This window comes from Panicum virgatum, chromosome 2N, assembly GCF_016808335.1.
Source record: "Panicum virgatum strain AP13 chromosome 2N, P.virgatum_v5, whole genome shotgun sequence".
Classification (NCBI taxonomy): Eukaryota; Viridiplantae; Streptophyta; class Magnoliopsida; order Poales; family Poaceae; genus Panicum; species Panicum virgatum.
The window spans coordinates 50,630,462-50,653,294 of record NC_053146.1 but is presented as its reverse complement, the minus strand read 5'-3'; the positions used below and the strand labels follow the sequence as shown (position 1 = coordinate 50,653,294).

The 22,833-nt window shown below is 45.1% G+C and overlaps 2 protein-coding genes across 2 annotated transcripts; one reads left to right on the top strand and one right to left on the bottom strand.

The window, feature by feature from the left end:
- Positions 1-863: 863 nt before the first annotated feature.
- Positions 864-2,968, bottom strand: LOC120662725 (heavy metal-associated isoprenylated plant protein 41-like). The gene is made up of 3 exons (XM_039941812.1): positions 2,797-2,968; positions 1,469-1,667; positions 864-1,206 (listed from the first exon to the last, which is right to left on the bottom strand). The coding sequence occupies exons 1-3, from the start codon at positions 2,960-2,962 to the stop codon at positions 864-866; spliced, it is 708 nt and encodes a 235-aa protein (XP_039797746.1). The 5' UTR covers positions 2,963-2,968.
- Positions 2,969-18,167: 15,199 nt separating this feature from the next.
- Positions 18,168-20,372, top strand: LOC120661008. The gene is made up of 3 exons (XM_039939688.1): positions 18,168-19,148; positions 19,234-19,410; positions 19,821-20,372. Exons 1-3 carry the CDS (start codon positions 18,231-18,233, stop codon positions 20,127-20,129), a joined length of 1,404 nt encoding a protein of 467 aa, XP_039795622.1. The 5' UTR covers positions 18,168-18,230; the 3' UTR covers positions 20,130-20,372.
- Positions 20,373-22,833: the final 2,461 nt, after the last annotated feature.

Below are 22,833 nucleotides of genomic sequence, written 5' to 3'. Positions count from 1 at the left end.
TTTTATTTTTCTATTTTTCTTTGATTAACGTGAGAATTTTTAGGCCTTGAGAGCGAACGTAAAGACTCCGTTTGTTGGACAAATATTAAAATAATAATAGATAGATAGATAACGGCATAATTTTGGGTCAAACGTACCTTAAAAACTGTCGAAAACATGCACGCGTCCTACACCACCCCCAAGGCATCTGTTAGTATATATCGATAGAGCCTCTGGCACTCATCGCAGAGACGAATTTCCTCGACGCGCTGGCGCTGCTGGGGTTGGGCTGGCGCTTGACGGATGCTGGACTGGCGGCAGAAGCTGGTCGTGTTGCAGGAGTGAGCGGCGGCGATGAGCCCGGACGGGCAGGGCAGCCTGGACCTGGAGAGGCTACCGGCGCCTCGTCGAACCGGGATCACCGCGGTGCGTGCTCCGAGCTCCGATCCAAGGCCGGCAAGCGAGCAGAGCGCGGCAACATGTGCTCGAGAACTCGGAGATCGCCGGGGAGCAGCGTTACCAGGAGAGGATACCGATACCACAAGTAGAAAGCAGGCACGGACAGGGACAACGACGCACAGTAGCCAGGGGGGAAAAAGGATGAACAAATGACTGCAGTCCGCAGCCACTTTGTAATTAGCAAATCGCTGAGCGATTTGGTTCTCTGGTTTACCAACCCGTAAGATACACGCGCAATTGTAATTTTCTTGCAAGTAGAAACAAATGACTGCAGAGGTCCTATCGCACAGGGAAAAAAAAAAGGGCCACTGCATCTGCATGTAGGTTTAAGGTTTGGTTTGCCACTGCAGGGCTGACTAGTAATGAAGTGAGATTGCTACGGGTAATCTGTACCCCAAAAGGCAGCTCCATTGCAAAAACAAGCTCTACGGGTAATCTGTCTCCTCTATTAGCTTCATCCTACTAGTACCAAACCCTGTGCGGCCACCGGCTGCTTCTGAGATTTTGAACTTGAACGTGCAACAAGGATCTAGGTTGAATGGTTTGTCACACTTTGTACCATCTCCTCTCTTTTGGTTGTAGCCAGGGTAGTCCTCTTTGTGGAAACCAACTTTCTCAGTCAGAACAAGAGAAGAAACCGAGGCTAGGTGCTCAAGATCCCACCAGTCGTATGGGTGCATTATCTTGTGGCTGACATGGATTTCACCGTAGCGCTGAAGCAGGTGGCGCGCGTTGCTGAAAAAGCCAGCCACCAGCTCCTTGTGCGAACTGGGAATGAAGTGAATTAAAAACAGACAATGGATCAGGGTAAGAAGGCCATAAAAAGGCAGACAATTATAATTTATTTCCGTGTGTTTGTAATGCAATAAGAAATTGCTCTATCTATTTCAAATTATAGGTCTATGGAACACAGATGAGACCTCCGCAAGTTCTTAATCTACTTAATTTTTGTTAAAAGCAACAGCCTTCTTCACCAAGGATTTAACCTAACTTTTAACAGAGAAACATAATAAGATGGTGGAGCACGTACTTGATCACGTGCAGCTCGGTCTCTGGTCCTTTGAACCCTGAATGAGGAAAATTGAAGACAATCCGGTCAAACCGTCTGTTCTTCAGTTCAGCGTGAAGCTTCATTGTTTTTACATCGACGCCATGCAAAACAGTTGCCCCCAATCTTTTCAGCTCCATTATATTTGACAATGCGTTTCTGTACTTGATCGTCAGGGCAACTGTAAAAGAGGATTACCCACAACAAATGCAGAGAAATAAATGAGTGTAACTGAGGATATCAAACCTCCTACCCAATCTGTATGCATGTCAGTTCAATGCATACAGGGGTCAAGGGCCAAAATTAGAACCAAGCAGTAGATAAAACCCCAACGGGTTCTACAGAAATTTCTTTATTAGTGGCTTTACCTAATTAGGAAATAATTGCTCAAAAACATAATAAAGTAGATACATTGTGTACGGGTAAAAACCATAGGAAAGCATTAGAGAGATTACTTCAAACAGGATCAAAAGGATGGATCATGAAAAAGACGGAACTGAGTAACCTAAACATACAACCAACAAATTTCCAATATTCTAGTTCCAATGATGCAAAACACCGTCTCATGAAGTTAAAAAAAAAACAATGCAAAAGTAGACAAAAAGGAGAGGAAATAACAAGAGTGCTCCTCTCATAGGTACGCTCTTCCATATGATACAATCGCTAGGAGTAAGCACATCATCATACAAATAGAACTTGCTTCTTTAGAATTAACATGAGTGACTGTGAAACATTGCTACATCTAGAAATCCATATTCTCAGTGTATAGTGAATAGTAATGCACCGAAAAAAAAATCGGAAGGCATCTAGGCAACTCCAATGTGAACATCAAATAACTTCATAATTTTTATGACTTGTATGTTGTAACCTGTAATAACCATAATAACCTCTTCTTTCAGTACGATGTAAACATTTTTCTATGAGTAAATTAGGCCTGGCATATATGCCGACTTGTAAGGCAGGCACCAGGCACAAAGCAAGTAGGCTATGAAACTTAATAGTTGTTCAAATAAACTATAAAAATGTTTTATGTATGCACAGAATATTCTGAAAAGATAGCCTTTTGGTGATTTCTTTCTAAGTTCCAACACAAAAGGTGGGTTCTTTCAAAATGATTTTCTTAAAAACAAATTAGATAGCCTTCTACCTCAAATAAGTGCACGTCAAATCCTTATTCGGCCCACACAAGCGCATCACATTTAGTACAAACCGCAGAAGACAAAAAATAAAAATAAAAAGGGCACCATCCGTATTGGTAGGCAAGACGGCTGGCCACACGATGTGAAAGCGGAAGCATTCGACGAACAAACCATAGATATCGAGAGATGTGGCGAGGAGGTTGGTGCCGGAGCCGAACGCCACTGCCAGCGCCAGCGAGAATGAGAAGTCCCCGTCGCCAACGATCAGTATCTTCTGATCAGAGGAGTAGTGCTTCAACCGCCTCACCCGTCTCTCCCCCGCCAGCGTCTTCTCCATCCTACTAATCAAATCCCTAGCAACCTCCGATGAAATGAAGCCTTGCGACCCAGCTGCTCCACCGACCACCGCCGTGCCGTGCGTGGTAATCTCCCGATTGGCTTCAGAGTTAGATCAGAGTCCAAATGGTTTCCAAGCGAGACTAGGGCTGTGTTTAGTTCCCTCTAACTCCTTCAAATTTTCATCACATCGAAACATTAAATATAGTAAATGACCCATGCATGGAGTACTAAATGTAGATAAATAAAAAACTAATTGTATAATTTTGATGTACGTTGCTAGATGAATCTTTTGAGCCTAATTAGGCTATAATAAAATAATATTTACCACATACAAATAAAACGTGCTACGGTGCTTTTCGCAAATACTTTTGTCATTTTTTCACCTAAACACAGCCTAGAACGGTCGCGGGCTGCCGGTACAGCACCCCGACCCAGAATACTGTGCCGGACGCGTGTCGCTGAAACGAAAAACAACTAGTCGATGAGACCGTTCGGAGCCGGTGTTCACGAATTCAGAGGAGTCGATGAGACCGTTCGGAGCTTGTGTTCACGAATTCAGACCGCTGTGCCGCTGTGCCACTGAAGCCGCAGACAGGGGGACGCGTGGCCCGGCGGCATGCCGTTCCCGCCGGCCGACTTCTTGGCGGCACCGGCCGCCCAAAGATGGCGTCGGGTCGCCCCGGGACGGTGGCCGCGCCGGGTCGGCGGCACGGTGCCCAACGCTGAGGGTGGGCCGGCCGGGTGCCACCGCTCCGGTCACAACCGAGAAAAAAAAAGAGAAAATAAAAAAAATCCCGCTGGGCCCCACCTGTCAGTCTCCCCTCTCCCTCTCCTCTCTGTTTTGCGCCGCGGCACGCACGCGTCGTCGCCGGCGGCCATCCTCGGGTCACGTGTCGTCAATCCTCGTGCGCCGTGCCCAACCGTCCCTCCTCTCTCGCCTCAAGACCCCGCCCCGACCCCGTTCCCCTCAAACCCTAACCCTAGCCCTTTCCCTCCACCACCGGCGCCGTCCCGAGCTCCCGTCGCTGCCCGCCGCCGCGATTCGCCGTCGCCAGTGAGCGTCGCCTCGATTCCTTGCGCGGGGAGCTTCATCTCCCTCCCCGTGACCGAGTTCGCCCCTCACCCGGCCTCATTCGCCTCCCTGCAGGGCCGCCGCCGCTCGTCTCCACCCGCCGCCGCCCCTGCTCGTCGCGCCGCCCCTCCGCCGCCGCTCCTCGCCTGCATCGCCGCCGGTGAGGCTCGCCGCCTCCTCCTCTTCCCCGTGCGCGCCGCCCCTGGTCCGCTCCGGCCCTGCCTCGCCGCACCAGCTCGCGCCGCCGCCGCCGCCGTCGCCCCACGCGGCGTCGTGGCCGCGCCCACGCCGCGGTCAAGGCCGTAGCCTACCTTGACCCGGCCTGGGTGGGCCGCTGGCCCGTGGGCCCCTCCTGTCGGTCTCAGGGCCGGCTCAGCGGGTGCATCTAGCGTTTTGCTAGGTGTTTAGTTGAGCAGCAAGCTTGCAAAATCCATAGAAATTCTTGTATAGCTCCAAAAATTGTGAGACTTGTTTTGTTAGATTCCTATAGCTGAGATCTACTTAGGAAAAATATTGTTTTGCATGTTACTTTGCTGTAGATTTATCTATTGTTTTATCTTGTAAAAGTGAGTTTATTGCTTAGTTATTTGTGTATTGCTAGAATAATGCCAAACCAAATTTTGTTAGACTTCTTGTGAGGTTTAGTTTTTAGTGGTGCAATTTGTTCATGTGTTTCCTTGCTGTTGGTTAGGGTTTCATTTCGTTTTCGTGCTTGTTGTCCAAAATGTGGTTTAATATAGAACTTCTTGCTGGAAAGTGATAAAATGGCAAAACCAGTTTTGTTAGCCTTGTGTTCCTTCCTAGTTTCCTTAATAATTTTCTTGGATTTGTTTAGTTTAGTTTGGATCCCTTTTCTGATTTATCTTGCTTAGAGTAGCTGAAATTTGATCTATTTATGATTTCTATAGGAAAATGCTTTGCTGCAAAACCAATTTTCATGAGTTCTTTGTATTGTTCTCTGCATGCTAAAATTATTTCATGATTTATTCTTGTTGTTTAGTTCATTTGTTAATTCTTGCACCGCATTCAAGCATTTTAGTGACCGAACGGTCGGAGAACGAACCCGTGGAGCCCGCCGAGTCCGTGGAGCCCGAACCCGGAGTCCCGTCCGTGGTCGAGCCGGAAGTTAACCCAGGCAAGCAGCTAAGCATATTCCTTGCACCTATTTAATCTGATCTAGTTTAGCTATCTCACCGGGTAATGTTGGGTAATATATATTATGTATGTATTGCATGCTTGTACCTACTTTGATGCATTCTCCTTCCTTGATTCATTTATTCATATCCTTGGCACTAGTTAGTCAGCTAATAACTTAATCTGACTAGATGCTTAGCCCTGCTTGGAATACTCATTTTGCTTGCTAGAAAGGATTGGTTTGGAGTATCACACTTACCCGATTATCCTTGATCGCACTTGAGCATCTGGGGCAAGTGAAGTGCAGTATCGAGATTCGAGCGAAATGTTAGGGCCTAGAGAATGAAGTCACATGGGCATAGTCCGCTTGGATCGATTAAGGACCGAGTGGACGACGTCGGTTTTGAGCACCTTTCCGTGCTACCACATATCCAATATAATGGAACGGATAAGCCAATTACCTTCCTTGACTTGATCATTGATGTACAGTCCTAGATACGTGGCTTCGGGCTATGCAGAGAGGCTTAGAGGTGTCTCCGGGTGGACCTACGTGTAGGAAAGTTTAGAGATGTCCCCGGTGGAAACTAAGTCTCTACGCGTAAACTAGGTGTGAAGATTTCAATGATCGAGCCATGTTGGGAACGGTTGACGCGAGTACCCTCTTATCCAACTTTAGCGGGTTGGGTGAGTCGCATGGTCCTTGCGTTGTGTGGGTAAAGTAGTACACCCTTGCAAGATTATAATCAATTTGAATTGCCGCGCTCTCGGTTATGAGCACGCTCTTCAACCCATGAACTCCTCATAGATTATCGTTTGTGATGAGAATGGTTCATGTTACAGCTATGAACAGTTATAGTTTATATTACTCTCTAATCAACTAAAAGTGTTTGGGGTTGGGCAACATTAATCAATTCTGATAGGTGTTAGTGTAGAGAGCCAATGCTTATGCAATAATTACTTAACCTTAAAGCTTTTACTTGAGCCAATGCATGATCCTTGCTTATTTAATCGCGTAAGTCTTGCGAGTACCTTTTGTACTCAGGTTGCTTTCTAAACCTAGTTGCAGGTGAGCCTGAAGTGGTGTTCGGCCACTTCTACCCCGCTGACCCGAACGCGGGGGAAGAGTAGGCTGTTGCTGCTGTGGTGATGTCCTTGAGCAAGGCATCATCACCTTAAGTAAGTTTTATCGTAGCTGAGCTTCGGGAGAGCATGTATTTTCAATAAGCTCTAAATCTCTGTTTAATATGACTCGCGTGAGCCCAAGGCTTGTAAAGTGAAGCTTGAAACCCACCTATATTGAACTTGTAATATTAAGTTTCGAACTCTGGTTTTATATAACTGCTCTTTGTGGATTGTTGGCTATGTATTCGATTGTATACGGTATGTGCATATGCTGATTCTGGGCGTATGTTGGAGCACATACCGGGACTACCGGATTTGATATTATTTTGAATGAATGACGTGTCGGTTATTCGTGTCTCTAGATGTGGGATAACACGTGGCACACTCTACGGCAAGCACGTGTTAACTCTCATCTGGGTGATAATGACCGGCGGTTCGTTTAAAATAGTATCAAATTGGGCGGTTCTCACAGCGGGTATCAGAGCTGAGTTTCCATGAAGTGAACCTAAAATTGGCTTAGTGGGTTGAGAGTCAAATAAAATTTGATCACTTGCACTAAGATTTACTTTTATTAAAAATTTGAACTTAAGGTGAAATGCTACCTTTCTTCCTTCGTCTTAGAGCTACTTCTTCCTTATTGCTTCACTTGTTTAATTAAGATATGCTTAACCTCTCTTGTCTACATGAGTAGCGGTAATGTAGGAAAACCCTTTCACCCTTTGGAAACCTTTTGACCCTTTTACTGGAGTTGAGAAGGTGGGAATCACCTATTGTCCTGAGCGCTAGTAGGAGGGTTGTAGCGCTACTGGGCAATGCGGTTGTTGCGGGTCGTAAGTGAGTGCTAGAACGTTAAGACGTGCTCACGATGTGAGGAGACGTCATGTTGCATCCATACCTCGCATGCATTCATACTTTCTTTTGGTTTTCAAATCTGCATCTAACTAATCTAGTGTGTCGTGGTCTAGTTTTCGCTGATCTCGTTCTTGCTAATCTTAGTGGACCAAATCTGCTCTATCTCTTAGAGTTGCTACTCCGGTGTTGATCATGTGTTAGATTTTTATCTACACATTGTCTTTCCACCCTTCCTTTGTGCATCCTCTATCTTTCATTCCTGACCGCTAACCGTTTTGTTTGTTAACAGGATGGTGTTGCGTTCGGGAAATGAAAGGGATGGTGCCAGTGGTTCGGGTGGTAATAACCACCGCAACAATGAGGATCCCCTTCCTAATCCTCCAGTTCACCCAAACCTCGCGGACGTCCTGGCCCGACAAACTGAACTCATGGCACACCTAGTCAATCAGTTGGGCAATGCCGGCAATAATGGTCCAAGAGCTGAGCCTCAAGTGAACAGGTTCGGGGATTTCTTCCGCACCAATCCTCCCATCTTCCGTGGTTCCAAGGATCCTCTGGATGCGGATTTCTGGCTCAATGTCATTGAAGAGAAGCTGGGTCTTATTGAGTGTGAGCCCCATGAGAAGGTTCTTTTTGCCGCTCACCAACTTCATGATGCCCCTGGGGCTTGGTGGCGGAATTTCAAGGCATCTCACCCTGCTAACTACCGCTTCACATGGGAGGAGTTCCGCACAGCTTTTCGCTCCTTCCATATTCCCAAGGGTATCATGGACATCAAGAAGAAGGAGTTTCTGAATCTCACTCAAGGAGGTCGTGATGTGATGGCCTATGTCAATGCCTTCAACACTCTCTCCCAATATGCACCTGAAGAAGTGGCCACCGATGCCAAGAAGCAAGAACGCCTGTACGATGGGCTCTCTGCAGAGTTGCAAGACAAGCTCTCAACTACTAAGTTTGAATATTTCAATGATCTGGTGAATATCGCTATCAGAGCTGAGCACAAGATGAAGAATCTTGAGGCAAAGAACAAGCGCCCTGCTCCTACCTCAGCAGGCGGTAGCTCCTCACGTCCACGTCTGGGGCCTTCTCCTTTTCCACCTCGGGCACCGGGTACTCAACCTCCCCGCCCTATGTGGATTGTGCGTCACCCTCAATCTTCTCAAGGACAAGCTCCTAGGCCGGTCAATGCCTATTGGAACAACCCAGGTGTTACCGCAAAGAGGCCGTGCTTCAATTGTGGTGGCCTAGGCCACATCTCCAGGGACTGCCCCTCTCCGAGGCGTGGAGGTGCTTTCAATGCACCTAGGCCCAATACTCCTCTGCCCCAAGCATCGCGTCAGGAAGTCAAGCCGCAACCAGCTCCTAAGCGTGGTCGTCTCAACTACACCACCGCTGAAGAAATTCCGGAGAATGCCGAAGTCCTCATGGGTACGCTCCTAATCAATTCTCACCCTGTTACGGTTCTTTTTGATTCTGGAGCAACTTTTTCTTTCATCAGCAAGAAATTTGTGATGCATAGTAAGCTTGAAATGCAAAATCTACCAGTGCTATACCAGATAGAATCACCGGGTGGAGAGATCATTTCTAGAAACTTTGTGGATAAGGTTCCAATTCTCATTGAGGGAGCCACTTTTCGTGCTAATCTTTTGATCCTAGACAAGATGGGCTTAGATGTGATTCTTGGGATGAATTGGTTGGGTAAGCACGATGGAATTATCAAATGTGGACCCCGCACCATTGATCTTTTGCACTCTTCTGGGAGTAGAGTTCTACTCTCTCTTGCCAAGATGGAATCTTATTTATATGCCTTGGCGAGTACCATAGCCACGGCGTTGGAAAATATTCCCGTGGTTTGTGAGTATCCGGATGTTTTCCAGAAGAATTACCGGGTATGCCTCCTGATCGTGAGGTGGAGTTCGTCATAGAGCTCAAGCCCGGAACTGCTCCTATCTCTAGACAGCCTTACCGAATGCCTCCCAATGAGTTGAAAGAATTGAAGAAACAACTCAAGACTTTATTGGACAAGGGTTTCATTCATCCGAGCTCCTCTCCTTGGGGATGCCCGGCTCTTTTTGTGAAGAAGAAAGATGATAGTTTGCGGATGTGTGTTGATTACCGTCTGTTAAACGAAGTCACTATCAAGAACAAATATCCTCTTCCACGGATTGATATATTGTTTGATCAACTCTTTGGAGCTCGTTATTTTTCTAAGATTGATTTAAGGTTGGGTTATCATCAAATCAAGATTCGAATTGAAGACATTCCGAAAACGGCTTTCTCTACTAGATATGGTCTCTATGAATTCACTGTCATGTCTTTCGGCCTCACCAATGCACCGGCTTATTTCATGTATCTGATGAATAGCATCTTCATGGAGGAACTTGATGTCTTTGTGATCATCTTCATTGATGATATCCTCATTTATTCCAAGACCAAAGAAGATCATGCTCGTCACATTCAGATTGTCCTTCAAAAACTTAGGGAGCGTCGTCTTTATGCTAAGTTTAGCAAATGTGAGTTTTGGCTTGAAGAGGTATCTTTTCTTGGTCATGTCCTCTCCAAGGATGGTATTGCTGTAGATCCTAGTAAGGTGCAAGATGTTCTTGATTGGAAGCAACCTCAGAATGTCCATGAGATTCGGAGTTTTCTGGGACTTGCGGGATATTACCGCCGGTTCATAGAAAACTTCTCTAAAATTGCGAAGCCTATAACCGAGTTACTGAAGAATGGAGTCAAGTTTGAGTGGTCCCCAGCCTGTGAAGAAGCCTTTCAAACCCTTAAGGATCGCCTCACTACTGCTCCAGTTCTTGCTCAGCCAGATATTTCCAAGAGTTTTGATGTTTATTGCGATGCGTCTCGCATCGGTCTTGGCTGTGTTCTTATGCAAGAAGGCCGAGTGGTGGCCTATGCTTCTCGTCAACTCAAGCGTCATGAAGAAAATTATCCTACCCATGATTTAGAGCTTGCGGCTGTTGTCCATGCTCTAAAAATATGGCATCATTATCTGCTTGGTAATCATTGCAATATCTATACTGATCACAAGAGCCTCAAGTACATTTTCACTCAATCTGATCTAAACATGAGGCAACGTCGATGGCTTGAGTTAATCAAGGATTATGACATTGAAGTGCACTATCATCCCGGTAAGGCGAATGTCGTCGCCGATGCGCTAAGCCCAAAGGCTCAATGCAACTGCTTGACCATAGCTCCTCCTGTGCATACTCTTTGTGATGATCTCCGGAAACTCGGAATTTCTATGGTCAAAGAAGGCTATCTTACTACTCTTACAGTCAGATCTGATCTTTATGATCAAATTAAGGAAGTCCAAAAGAAGAATAAGGGTATGGCTCGAATTCGGGAGTTAATGAATCAGGGCAAAGCTCGATGTTTCTCTACGGATGATCAAGGAGTTCTATTCTTTGGGAAGCGAATTGTGGTGCCAAAGGATCATAAGCTCAGGCGAATTATTCTTGATGAAGCCCACAGTTCTCAATTTTCCATTCACCCAGGTAGTACCAAAATATATCAAGATCTCAAGCAAAGATTTTGGTGGACCCGCATGAAGCAAGAAATCGCTCGATATGTCGCCAAGTGCGATGTTTGCCAAAGGGTTAAGGCCGAACATCTCAAACCTGCCGGTACCCTTCAGCCCTTGCCTATCCCATCATGGAAGTGGGAAGAAATTGGAATGGATTTCATCACTGGATTACCCAGGTCTTCTCAAGGGTATGATTCTATCTGGGTAATTGTGGATCGATTGACGAAGTCGGCTCATTTTCTTCCAGTGAAGACTACTTATCTTGTCAAGCAATATGCGGAGTTGTACCTTACCCGCATCGTTTGCCTTCATGGTGTTCCCAAGAAAATTGTCTCTGATCGTGGTCCTCAGTTTGTTGCTCACTTTTGGAGAAGTCTTCATGAAGCCATGGGAACTGACCTCACCTACAGTACTGCTTATCATCCTCAAACCGACGGTCAAGCCGAGAGAGTCAATCAAGTCTTAGAAGACATGCTACGAGCTTGTGCTCTTATATATGAGAAGAAATGGGTTACTTGCTTGCCGTTCGCAGAATTCTCTTATAACAATAGTTATCAAGCAAGTATCAAAATGTCACCTTTTGAAGCTCTTTATGGAAGACGGTGCAGGACTCCGATCAACTGGTCCGAATCGGGAGAAAGGCCTTTCTATGGTCCAGATTTGGTAAAAAGATGCTGAGGATCAAGTCAGAATTATCCGTGAGAATCTTCGCATTGCTCAATCTCGTCAAAAGAGTTATGCTGATCGTCGTCGCCGAGAACTCCATCTCAAGATTGGTGATTATGTCTATCTCAAGGTTTCTCCATTTAAGGGCACTCGCCGATTTCAAGTCAGAGGAAAGTTAGCGCCACGCTATGTCGGACCTTTTCGAATCATCAAGAAAGTTGGAGCAGTGGCCTATCAATTGGAACTTCCTCAATCACTCTCCGCAGTACACAATGTTTTTCATGTCTCTCAGTTGAAGCAGTGCCATCGTGTTCCAGCTGACGCCGTCGACCTTGAGTCACTTGATCTTCAACCGGGCCTTACCTACGAAGAACACCCAATTGCCATTCTTGATCGAGATGAAAGAAAGGTGAAGCATAGCATGGTGAAGTTTGTAAAGGTTCAATGGAGCAATCACTCCGAAGACGAAGCCACGTGGGAGCGTGAGGATCGGTTACGTCAAGAATATCCGGAATTCTTTTCCGATGAGTAAGTTTACTCCCTACCCACCTCACTTTCTTGATGAAGTTCCTAGTTCTAGATGTTACATATGTGTACACAGTCACCATCAAGAAAACCCTAGGAATGTCTCACCCCACATCATCCTAGCCTTTGTGCATCATCTCTTAGATGTTTACCTTGTCTAGGTGAATATGGCCTCAACCTAGTCCGGGTTTTATCCTTCCCCTCTTGTCCACCTAAATCTCGGGACGAGATTTTCTTAAGGGGGGGGGGGGGGGAGATTGTCACAACCCAGAAAAAAAAAGAGAAAATAAAAAAAATCCCGCTGGGCCCCACCTGTCAGTCTCCCCTCTCCCTCTCCTCTCTGTTTTGCGCCGCGGCACGCACGCGTCGTCGCCGGCGGCCATCCTCGGGCCACGTGCCGTCAATCCTCGTGCGCCGTGCCCAACCGTCCCTCCTCTCTCGCCTCAAGACCCCGCCCCGACCCCCGTTCCCCTCAAACCCTAACCCTAGCCCTTTCCCTCCACCACCGGCGCCGTCCCGAGCTCCCGTCGCCGCCCGCCACCGCGATTCGCCGTCGCCAGTGAGCGTCGCCTCGATTCCTTGTGCGGGGAGCTTCATCTCCCTCCCCGTGACCGAGTTCGCCCCTCACCCGGCCTCATTCGCCTCCCTGCAGGGCCGCCGCCGCTCGTCTCCGCCCGCCGCCACCCCTGCTCGTCGCGCCGCCCCTCCGCCGCCGCTCCTCGCCGGCATCGCCGCCGGTGAGGCTCGCCGCCTCCTCCTCTTCCCCGTGCGCGCCGCCCCTGGTCCGCTCCGGCCCTGCCTCGCCGCACCGGCTCGCGCCGCCGCCGCCGCCGTCGCACCACGCGGCGTCGTGGCCGCGCCCACGCCGCGGTCAAGGCCATAGCCTACCTTGACCCGGCCTGGGTGGGCCGCTGGCCCGTGGGCCCCTCCTGTCGGTCTCAGGGCCGGCTCAGCGGGTGCATCTAGCGTTTTGCTAGGTGTTTAGTTGAGCAGCAAACTTGCAAAATCCATAGAAATTCTTGTATAGCTCCAAAAATTGTGAGACTTATTTTGTTAGATTCCTATAGCTGAGATCTACTTAGGAAAAATATTGTTTTGCATGTTACTTTGCTGTAGATTTATCTATTGTTTTATCTTGCAAAAGTGATTTTATTGCTTAGTTATTTGTGTGTTGCTAGAATAATGCCAAACCAAATTTTGTTAGACTCCTTGTGAGGTTTAGTTTTTAGTGGTGCAATTTGTTCATGTGTTTCCTTGCTGTTGGTTAGGGTTTCATTTCGTTTTCGTGCTTGCTGTCCAAAATGTGGTTTAATATAGCTTTTCTTGCTGGAAAGTGATAAAATGGCAAAAACCAGTTTTGTTAGCCTTGTGTTCCTTCCTAGTTTCCTTAATAATTTTCTTGGATTTCTTTAATTTAGTTTGAATCCCTTTTCTGATTTATCTTGCTTAGAGTAGCTGAAATTTGATCTATTTATGATTTCTATAGGAAAATGCTTTGCTGCAAAACCAATTTTCATGAGTTCTTTGTATTGTTCTCTGCATGCTAAAATTATTTCATGATTTATTCTTGTTGTTTAGTTCATTTGTTAATTCTTGCACCGCATTCATGCATTTTAGTGACCGAACGGTCGGAGAACGAACCCGTGGAGCCCGCCGAGTCCGTGGAGCCCGAACCCGGAGTCCCGTCCGTGGTCGAGCCGGAAGTTAACCCAGGCAAGCAGCTAAGCATATTCCTTGCACCTATTTAATCTGATCTAGTTTAGCTATCTCACCGGGTAATGTTGGGTAATATATATTATGTATGTATTGCATGCTTGTACCTACTTTGATGCATTCTCCTTCCTTGATTCATTTATTCATATCCTTGGCACTAGTTAGTCAGCTAATAACTTAATCTGACTAGATGCTTAGCCCTGCTTGGAATACTCATTTTGCTTGCTAGAAAGGATTGGTTTGGAGTATCACACTTACCCGATTATCCTTGATCGCACTTGAGCATCTGGGGCAAGTGAAGTGCAGTATCGAGATTCGAGCGGAATGTTAGGGCCTAGAGAATGAAGTCACATGGGCATAGTCCGCTTGGATCGATTAAGGACCGAGTGGACGACGTCGGTTTTGAGCACCTTTCCGTGCTACCACATATCCAATATAATAGAACGGATAAGCCAATTATCTTCATTGACTTGATCATTGATGTACAGTCCTAGATACGTGGCTTCGGGCTATGCAGAGAGGCTTAGAGGTGTCTCCGGGTGGACCTACGTGTAGGAAAGTTTAGAGATGTCCCCGGTGGAAACTAAGTCTCTACGCGTAAACTAGGTGTGAAGATTTCAATGATCGAGCCATGTTGGGAACGGTTGACGCGAGTACCCTCTTATCCAACTTTAGCGGGTTGGGTGAGTCGCATGGTCCTTGCGTTGTGTGGGTAAAGTAGTACACCCTTGCAAGATTATAATCAATTTGAATTGCCGCGCTCTCGGTTATGAGCACGCTCTTCAACCCATGAACTCCTCATAGATTATCGTTTGTGATGAGAATGGTTCATGTTACAGCTATGAACAGTTATAGTTTATATTACTCTCTAATCAACTAAAAGTGTTTGGGGTTGGGCAACATTAATCAATTCTGATAGGTGTTAGTGTAGAGAGCCAATGCTTATGCAATAATTACTTAACCTTAAAGCTTTTACTTGAGCCAATGCATGATCCTTGCTTATTTAATCGCGTAAGTCTTGCGAGTACCTTTTGTACTCAGGTTGCTTTCTAAACCTAGTTGCAGGTGAGCCTGAAGTGGTGTTCGGCCACTTCTACCCCGCTGACCCGAACGCGGGGGAAGAGTAGGCTGTTGCTGCTGTGGTGATGTCCTTGAGCAAGGCATCATCACCTTAAGTAAGTTTTATCGTAGCTGAGCTTCGGGAGAGCATGTATTTTCAATAAGCTCTAAATCTCTGTTTAATATGACTCGCGTGAGCCCAAGGCTTGTAAAGTGAAGCTTGAAACCCACCTATATTGAACTTGTAATATTAAGTTTCGAACTCTGGTTTTATATAACTGCTCTTTGTGGATTGTTGGCTATGTATTCGATTGTATACGGTATGTGCATATGCTGATTCTGGGCGTATGTTGGAGCACATACCGGGACTACCGGATTTGATATTATTTTGAATGAATGACGTGTCGGTTATTCGTGTCTCTAGATGTGGGATAACACGTGGCACACTCTACGGCAAGCACGTGTTAACTCTCATCTGGGTGATAATGACCGGCGGTTCGTTTAAAATAGTATCAAATTAGGCGGTTCTCACAACTCCCAACTCCTGCCGTGCGGTGAACCATTCCGTCAGAGAAGAACCTCATGGGTTTCTTTCTGCCAAAATTCAGAATCTAATGACGAACTGACTACTGATCCTCTGGGATTCGGGGTTCGGGAGGCAGCTGAAATGGAGTTTCTGCGTTGCAATTGCTAGCCGAATTCAAAAAATTTCACTAAACACGCCCGAAGCCATGAGCAGCCCAACCGGTGATCCACCAGAGGCACAGACGATAGAGGCTTTTGGTTTCAGCTTTACCTGGAGCTCCTGGAGTCCTGGTCAAGGGAGGAACATGATGATGCGAAGGAAACGATCAACGATAAGATGCGGCTCATCGCCGTGTTCGTTGTAGTTGGGCTGAGCAATGCTTTCCGTCAGATTGAACATGGAGAAATTATGTTAGGCATCTACCTGATCCTCCCACATTTCGGTTCACCAACTATTTTGGATGTCTGAATTTTTACAAGACGATACAGTTATCTAAACACCAAAAATATCTTGAAACGCGTATATAAAATAGACTACCGTAATCCACCACAATGTTAAGTGGGAGCCTTAATCTTGGCAAGGAGGTTGGACCAAACTGCACGCTGGGAGAGCAGTGCGTAACGGACAGTTGCTCACACACTCGCACACATTATACTGTGAAAGTTGAGCAAACTTGCAACACATTAACACTCACTCAGGCAAAATATTAGTTTCTAGCACATCCTTTAATTTTTCTGACGTGCTGCAACCAGGAAGAGGATACACATGCGATGTTCGAAATACACGGCAGTGGAAGTGTCTGATGAACTACGAATCACGGTCTTCGATGTTTGAGAGTAAAACATATGTACGGTCTTTGAATTTGTCTCGAACTGCCATCTACATTCTTAAACTCTTAAAATATATTTTTAAAACCCTGAATTATAATATTCTTGAACTCTCAAAATGTATCTTCAGGTCCCCAAAACTTATCTTCAAGTATCATTTCGGTCCCTAAACTCTTAAGGTGAAAATTCATATCCCTAAAAATTGCCATTAATTAATTGTATTCAAAATAAAATTTTACTAAACTATTTTTTCAGTCAATTCATTTAGAATTCTTACGACTAATACCATTTTAATTTTGAATTAGCTACTTATTAATCATACACCATGGGTTAATCTAGATCATTTGATATCAACAGTAGATATTATAGTTTTCTTGTTTAACATAGAGATATCAATGCTAATCTTGAATATTTGTATAAATTTATTAAGATAATTTGTTCCAATTCTCAATAAAAATCAAAATAGCAATTTTATTAAGTTTAAAGTAGCAAAAGATTTTTTCATCAATTTAAAGTAGAAAAACAATATTTACATTAAACTAAAAATAACTTTTGAGAGTTTAGAGATCTGTATAACACCGCGAGACAAGTTTATGGACCTAAAATACATTTTGAGAGATTAGGGACCTACGTGACACCTTGGAACAAGTTCAGAAATCTGAAAATATATTTTAAGAATTTAGGAACCTAGATGATACACTAAAACAAATTTAGGGACTGCTGGTGTACTTTACTCGATATTTAATATTTGTCCTGATCGAGATGCAGCCTGGGACTAATGTAAACATTAGTTCTGGATCCAACGGTTAGGGGACGGGAGTCTGATCGGTTGGATGCCAATATTTACAAAGCTAAAATTATGGCAAGCCAATATATCGGCTTATCAAAATTAGGGCATACCAAAATGTTGGTAAGAAATTTAGGTACTCATTTTGTTTAGTGCCAACTAATATTATCTTTTCTAGTAAGGTTTAAAGGTTTAAGAAGTTTCTAGTAACTTGCCATGATTTTAGTGAAAAAAATAATTTCTAGGCATGAACCAATTGATAGTCAAATCTTATTGGCATGCTTTGATTTTGGTATGATAAAGTTTGGTTGCAATCCAAGTAGGCTCCGAAAGTCTAAACATTTAGTCCCGGTTAGTGTTGTCCTCCATACGGTAGTTCAAAAGTATAACATCTAGGATCATATGTACTCTCTCCATTCTCTTTTGATAGTCCTATTTTTAAAACTTAAATATTTACAAATGATAGTCCTATTTGCTATTGATAATGACCATAACAATAAATAGCACTTGTAACGAGGAGTTTCTAGTAAAGACATTGGAGGACTAGCAAGAAGCCTTGTGTTACATTAATTAGATGATAAGTAGTATTGCTTTACTTTGATCATTATGTCAAGATGAAATAGGACTATTAATAGAGAACAGAGGGAGTATTATATAAATAGTGTGATAAGGAAAGCATCTACCACGCCAATATTCCTAGTCCTATATAGCGGACGTCCGACCCGAGCCTTCGAGCCGGACAAGCTAAGATTTGTGCTCAAGGTTTAACGGACGGCTGTGATTCCTCCTCTAACCTCCTCCGACCGGCCACCACCACCCGCCATCGCTACCCGCGCCGCCTCCCCCGTGATGCTGCGCTCCTCGCCGTCCCCAAACACGACGTTGCCGGTGGAGCTCACCCCGCGTGTCGTCCGTTGCCGCCGTCTCCTCCGGCCCGCCGCCGCTTCCTACACCCCTCCACCCCCGGCGTCGCCGGCGAAGCTCACCCTCCCTTAGTATTTTTTTGTTTTCATTTTTCTTATTTTTCCTATAATATTTTATTTCGTTTCAAAATATTCTGGAACATTTGGTTCATTCTGAAATATAATCTAGAAAGTGTTATAGAACATTTATGTTCTTGAAATTTTAAATTTTGTTCCGAAAAATGTTGCAGAAAGTTGAGGGGCCGTGAAAGAACTTTTTTTCCAAACAGAACAGGACCACCGAGTAATCTGAGCGGCCCAGCTCAACGTGAAGGCCCACAGAAGGAAACAGGGCCGAAATCGATGCCATCGGGCCGAATGCCCATCTGCCTAAGCCCAAACGCATCCAGAGGAACCGGAAACGGGTTTGGACCCGGTCAACCGGCCTATAGATAGATAGGATCTAGGAATGGATCCCCCAGTATCGATTCGCTCTAATCGCAACTGATCGATTCGCGCCGGCGCCGCCCACCTCCGCCCCTCATGGGCGACGGCGAGGACCGCATCAGCGGCCTCCCCGACGAGCTGCTGCACGCCATCCTCGCCCGCCTCGGCTCCGCCCGCAGCGCCGTGCGCACCGGCGCGCTCTCCCGCCGCTGGCGCCACGTCTGGGCCCCACTGCCGGAGCTCGTCCTCGGGTACTGCCTCGACCTCGACGCGCCGCCGCTGCCCGCGTTCCTGGACGCCGTCGACGCCGCCCTCGCCGACTGTGCCGCCCCGACCCTGGATGAACTCTGGGTCTTGCCGCCCGGCGACCATGGCCGCGGCGTCCTGGCCGGGCGCATCGAGCCGTGGCTGCGCTTCGCCTCTGAGCGCGTGGTGGGCACGGTCGTGCTCGTTGTGCCCCCGCCGCCGCCGGAGGCCCGTGCGGAAGAGGCGGTGCTCCACCTTCCAGCGTGCGAAGGGGTGGCAACATTCGACCTCAGCCTCGATGGGGATTGGCGGGTCCGGCCCCCGTCGGCCGGCTTGTTCCGGGCGCTCACCGACCTGAGGATACAATCTTGCCGGATGGAAGCCGGCGAGCTCACAGCCCTTGTCTGCACGCAGTGCCCGTGCCTGATGGACCTGACGCTCGCCATCGTGTTGGTTACTGCTTCTGACGTTTCGATACGCTCTGATTCGCTGCGATCGCTCTGTTTCTCCGTCAGGACAACACTGCGGCTGGAGATCGCGGCGCCAAGACTGGAAAAGCTGTCTGTATCTGCCCCTGTCCATGAGGCACGAATCTCTGCCCCGAAGCTCGCAGAGGTAGACTGGTCTCACCCTATCTACAATCGTCACCGCCACCAGTTTGATGATGTTGGCTGTCGCCTCCGGCTGCTAGAACTTGGTTTAAATGCATCCCTTATGCAACAATTCGACCAAGTTGATGAATTGAAACTGGCCATGTTCATTCCAGAGGTGTGTGTTCAGTGTTTGGTCTCGTCAAAAGGAATTGTTTTGTTTCTCTGACAATCAAGTTTTACTTTATGTCTACTCGTGATAGGGAAAAGCTGCCTACCAACGTTTCTTGAATGAAACTAACAATCTTCCCAAGTGTGAGATCTTGAGAATATCCTCAGGGTGGGATTACCATGGCCTGGTGCCAGGCATGTTGCATCTCTTGAGGAGTTGCAGTAGTACGAGGAAGGTTTTCTTACTTGATACCAGCGACTACGCAATGGTAATTTCTAAGCCTTTTTACCTCTAGGAATCTTAATTTATTTGCGCCATGGTTTATTTGACCTTTTAATTGTTGTTTGAAAATGGAGAGTTTCCTTATCTGCTTTTCCTTGGGGCGTGGCTGAGGTTATGGTTATGAATATGTTGTATTCAAAATGTTTGTAGGCTATATGAACCATTCTACCAGTGTGATGTCTCTAACTATTGCTTTTTTTTCTCTCTTCTTTGGCTATTGGTTTGGGTTCATTATGAAAAAGGGTGGTGGGTATGCAGTCCTTGCATGGATGTATGCTTGATTTAGAGCCGAGCGAATGTCACAGTAGAAAAAAAAAAGCAAACTTGTTTTTCTTTTACGACATATATTCTACACTGGTACTGTGGTACACTAATATTGCCTTTTCTTATTTCCAGAGGCAACCTTGCCTGCCATCTTGCCCTTGTCTTTTGGAAGAGAGTCACAGGATTGATGATATATCTCTCAATTCACTTGAAGAAGTAGAAATCACTTCCTGTACAAGTTATCATGGGGCACTGGAATTTGTGGTGCAACTGTCCAGATGCAATGCAGCAATCCTGAAAAAGGTTGTCCTGAAATATAGGATGGACTCTGCTCCTCCACCAACAAAGGAGGTATGTGAGAAGATCCGCGGCATGTGGCAGCCAAATATTGAAGTCGAATTCTATGTGTTTTCAGATCGGAATTGGGTGCGTTTGTATTGAATAAATAACCCGCAAAAAAGTATTGAATAAATAAAGACCGTGATGAACAAACTGTAATGGTCTTAGTTTCTGCTCACTTGAATCTGTCTAGGAGTGTAGTATTGTTGCTGGCTTTACCAGCATTCAGTTCAAATTTAGGGTTTGATCTGTTAATCCTGTTGTTAGTTGTTGGGCATTGATCTTCTGTATTTTAGTTGATGTTTCTGTTCCTTCAAAATCGGCCAGACTTCGGAAACTTTCTTATGTTTTACTCCCTCCGTTCCAAATTATAAGTTATTCCAAGAATCTTGGAGAGTCAAACTATCTCAAAGTTTGACCAAAATTATAGAGAGAAATACAAAAATTTATGAAATCAAATAGATACACTATGAAAATATAGCTAACAAATAGTGTAATGATACTTAATTGGTATCATAAATGTTATTATCTTGTTATATATATTTAGTCGAATTTTAAAAACTTTGACTCTCCAAGATTCTTGGAATGACTTGTAATTTGGAACGAGGGAGTACTGTTCATATGCTCTGCCTTCCTAACGAAGTGTGGGAAACTTTCCAGAGGAAACCGATTGTTGATAAAACGGGGGACAAGGAACCAGATGCTTCTCCAAATTTTGCCCAAATTCTATAGTTCGTGGAAGAAAAGAAAGTATTTATTGCCTATTTTCAAGTGCTACCCTGCATATCAGCATAGGTTGAGATTTGAGACCACTAAACGACGGACAATTTCAATATTCACTGCAAATGAACGCGGCAAGATAATGTTTTTGCTGTATTGCTATTATACGACAGGAACAGGGGAAAACTCGAAACATGGATTGCAATTTTATTTGAAAATCGCATAAAATAAAAAAAATAACAAACATCAGTAGTTTCATTTGGAAGAGAGAAGATATAAGGAAAAAAGTGTATTGCTTCGATTCGATAGGTAACTTTTGGGGATTGGGTTAATTGCCAATTTGCCATACAGTAACCTGCAGGAAGCTGCAGTACTGGCGAATCATATGTTTTTTTCCTACAGCTACAGGGCTACAGGCCAATCCCTTTACACAGTCTATGTTGACTAGATTTTATGGGATGAAACTGATCTCCCATCTCATGAAAGAAAACAGGTCTTGATTCATATTTTTAGAAGCTTATTTTAGGTTATTTGTATTAGCAATTCACTCTGTACCAAAATAATAATTTCATCCTACAGAATTGATATGTCAGCTTATGCAAGATAAACACCAATTACAGGACTACATTTACATTTCTCTAATAGAGAAATATTATTGCTGATTGCCAAAGGTGCATTTACTAATTTGTTATACTAAATAAGTTAAATATACATTTATTAAGCTTTACAAAATTATTGATTCCACCATCGGCCCTGTTTGGTTCCATGTGTTATTTTTTATCCCTCCCTCATATAGCCCAAATAACCCTATAGGGAGCCAAACATGTAGGTTATTTTGTGACTATTTGGAAATAACCCACTCCAAAAACTATCCCCCAAGAGGTGATATTTGGGTTATTTTGAGTGGAGTCCACAGCAGCAAGAGAAATAATTGGGCTCCAATGATTGAAAAAGTACATAAAATGCCAAATAACCCTTGAATCCAAACAACTCAAAGGTTATTTTGGTGGAGGGCTATTTCTATGAGCCAAAGAATAGCCCAAAAAATAACCCTGAGATAGTTATCCAAACATGACCATTATTTATTTCGTAATCAACACTCGGCCAGAGGGTGGCCTGCTTCTTGACAAAATCATGGAGAACCCTTCCCCCCACCTCACCTCCTTCCTCGCTGGCTCGCTGCTGTCTCCCGTCAGGTCGATTCGATCACTACGACCCCTTTCACCACCTCGTGGTGCACTTATCAAGAAGCATAAAAAAATCATAATAATACATGGTAAATTTAAATCTAACTAGTGGTCAAAATTTTGTTACCTGATGCATAGGCACTAGGCAAATTGAACATAGTTTCACCCCTGCCTGCAGCAGCTTCCCGTTGGCACAGGTCGCGGCAGAGCCAACTGACGACGGGGGTAGGCCCCGCCATCGTTTGCTGCCCGCGACGTGCCCTACCCCCGGCGCGGCCATCCCAAAAACCATGCGCGTCTAAGCATCTTCAAGAGATTCTTCATTTTCGACTTTCTATTTATCTCTACATAAAGATTCTACTCCATATTAAACATCTCACTTCAACAGACTTTCTATTTCTCACACTTCAAACTCCAATAGCTACATTCATCTCTCCCTCTGCATATGGTGCCCATATTTGGCCTAGTCAAATTTGGCTAGAGTGGACTAATTTGAAGATCTGGATAGCTTAATGAGTTGGATAATAATATTTTGGAGAGAAACTTGATGAGTTGGATAATAATCTGTTGGAGAGCTATTTTGATGTTGAGTAGCTAAAATTTGACTAGTCGAGCTATTTGCCTAGCTGAGAAAGAAAGAAGTATTTGGTCCTCTCTCTTTTTTTTGTGACTGTATTTGGTCCTCTTTCTAAGACTCTAGGCTTGAATTCTTGGTTTCGTGGCTTCACAGTTCTCGCCAGTCGCCAAGAACTAGAATTCCAGAAAATATGAATATATTTGTCCAAAAAAAGAAATATGAATATATGGTTGATATAAATCGAATGGATCGAACAGACGTGCACAGATTTTATTTAATCAAAGATAGGATGGTTGCAAGTAGATATCATTACCCCATAGTC

Coding starts and splice junctions, on each gene's coding strand:
- LOC120662725 (XM_039941812.1), bottom strand. CDS start 2,962: ATGGAGAAGACGCTGGCGGGGGAGAGACGGGTGAGGCGGTTGAAGCAC. Junction 1,668..2,796: donor CACATCTCTCGATATCTATG/GTTTGTTCGTCG, acceptor CCTCTTTTACAG/TTGCCCTGACGATCAAGTAC. Junction 1,207..1,468: donor ACCGAGCTGCACGTGATCAA/GTACGTGCTCCA, acceptor CTTCATTCCCAG/TTCGCACAAGGAGCTGGTGG.
- LOC120661008 (XM_039939688.1), top strand. CDS start 18,231: ATGGGCGACGGCGAGGACCGCATCAGCGGCCTCCCCGACGAGCTGCTG. Junction 19,149..19,233: donor TGGCCATGTTCATTCCAGAG/GTGTGTGTTCAG, acceptor TACTCGTGATAG/GGAAAAGCTGCCTACCAACG. Junction 19,411..19,820: donor ATACCAGCGACTACGCAATG/GTAATTTCTAAG, acceptor TCTTATTTCCAG/AGGCAACCTTGCCTGCCATC.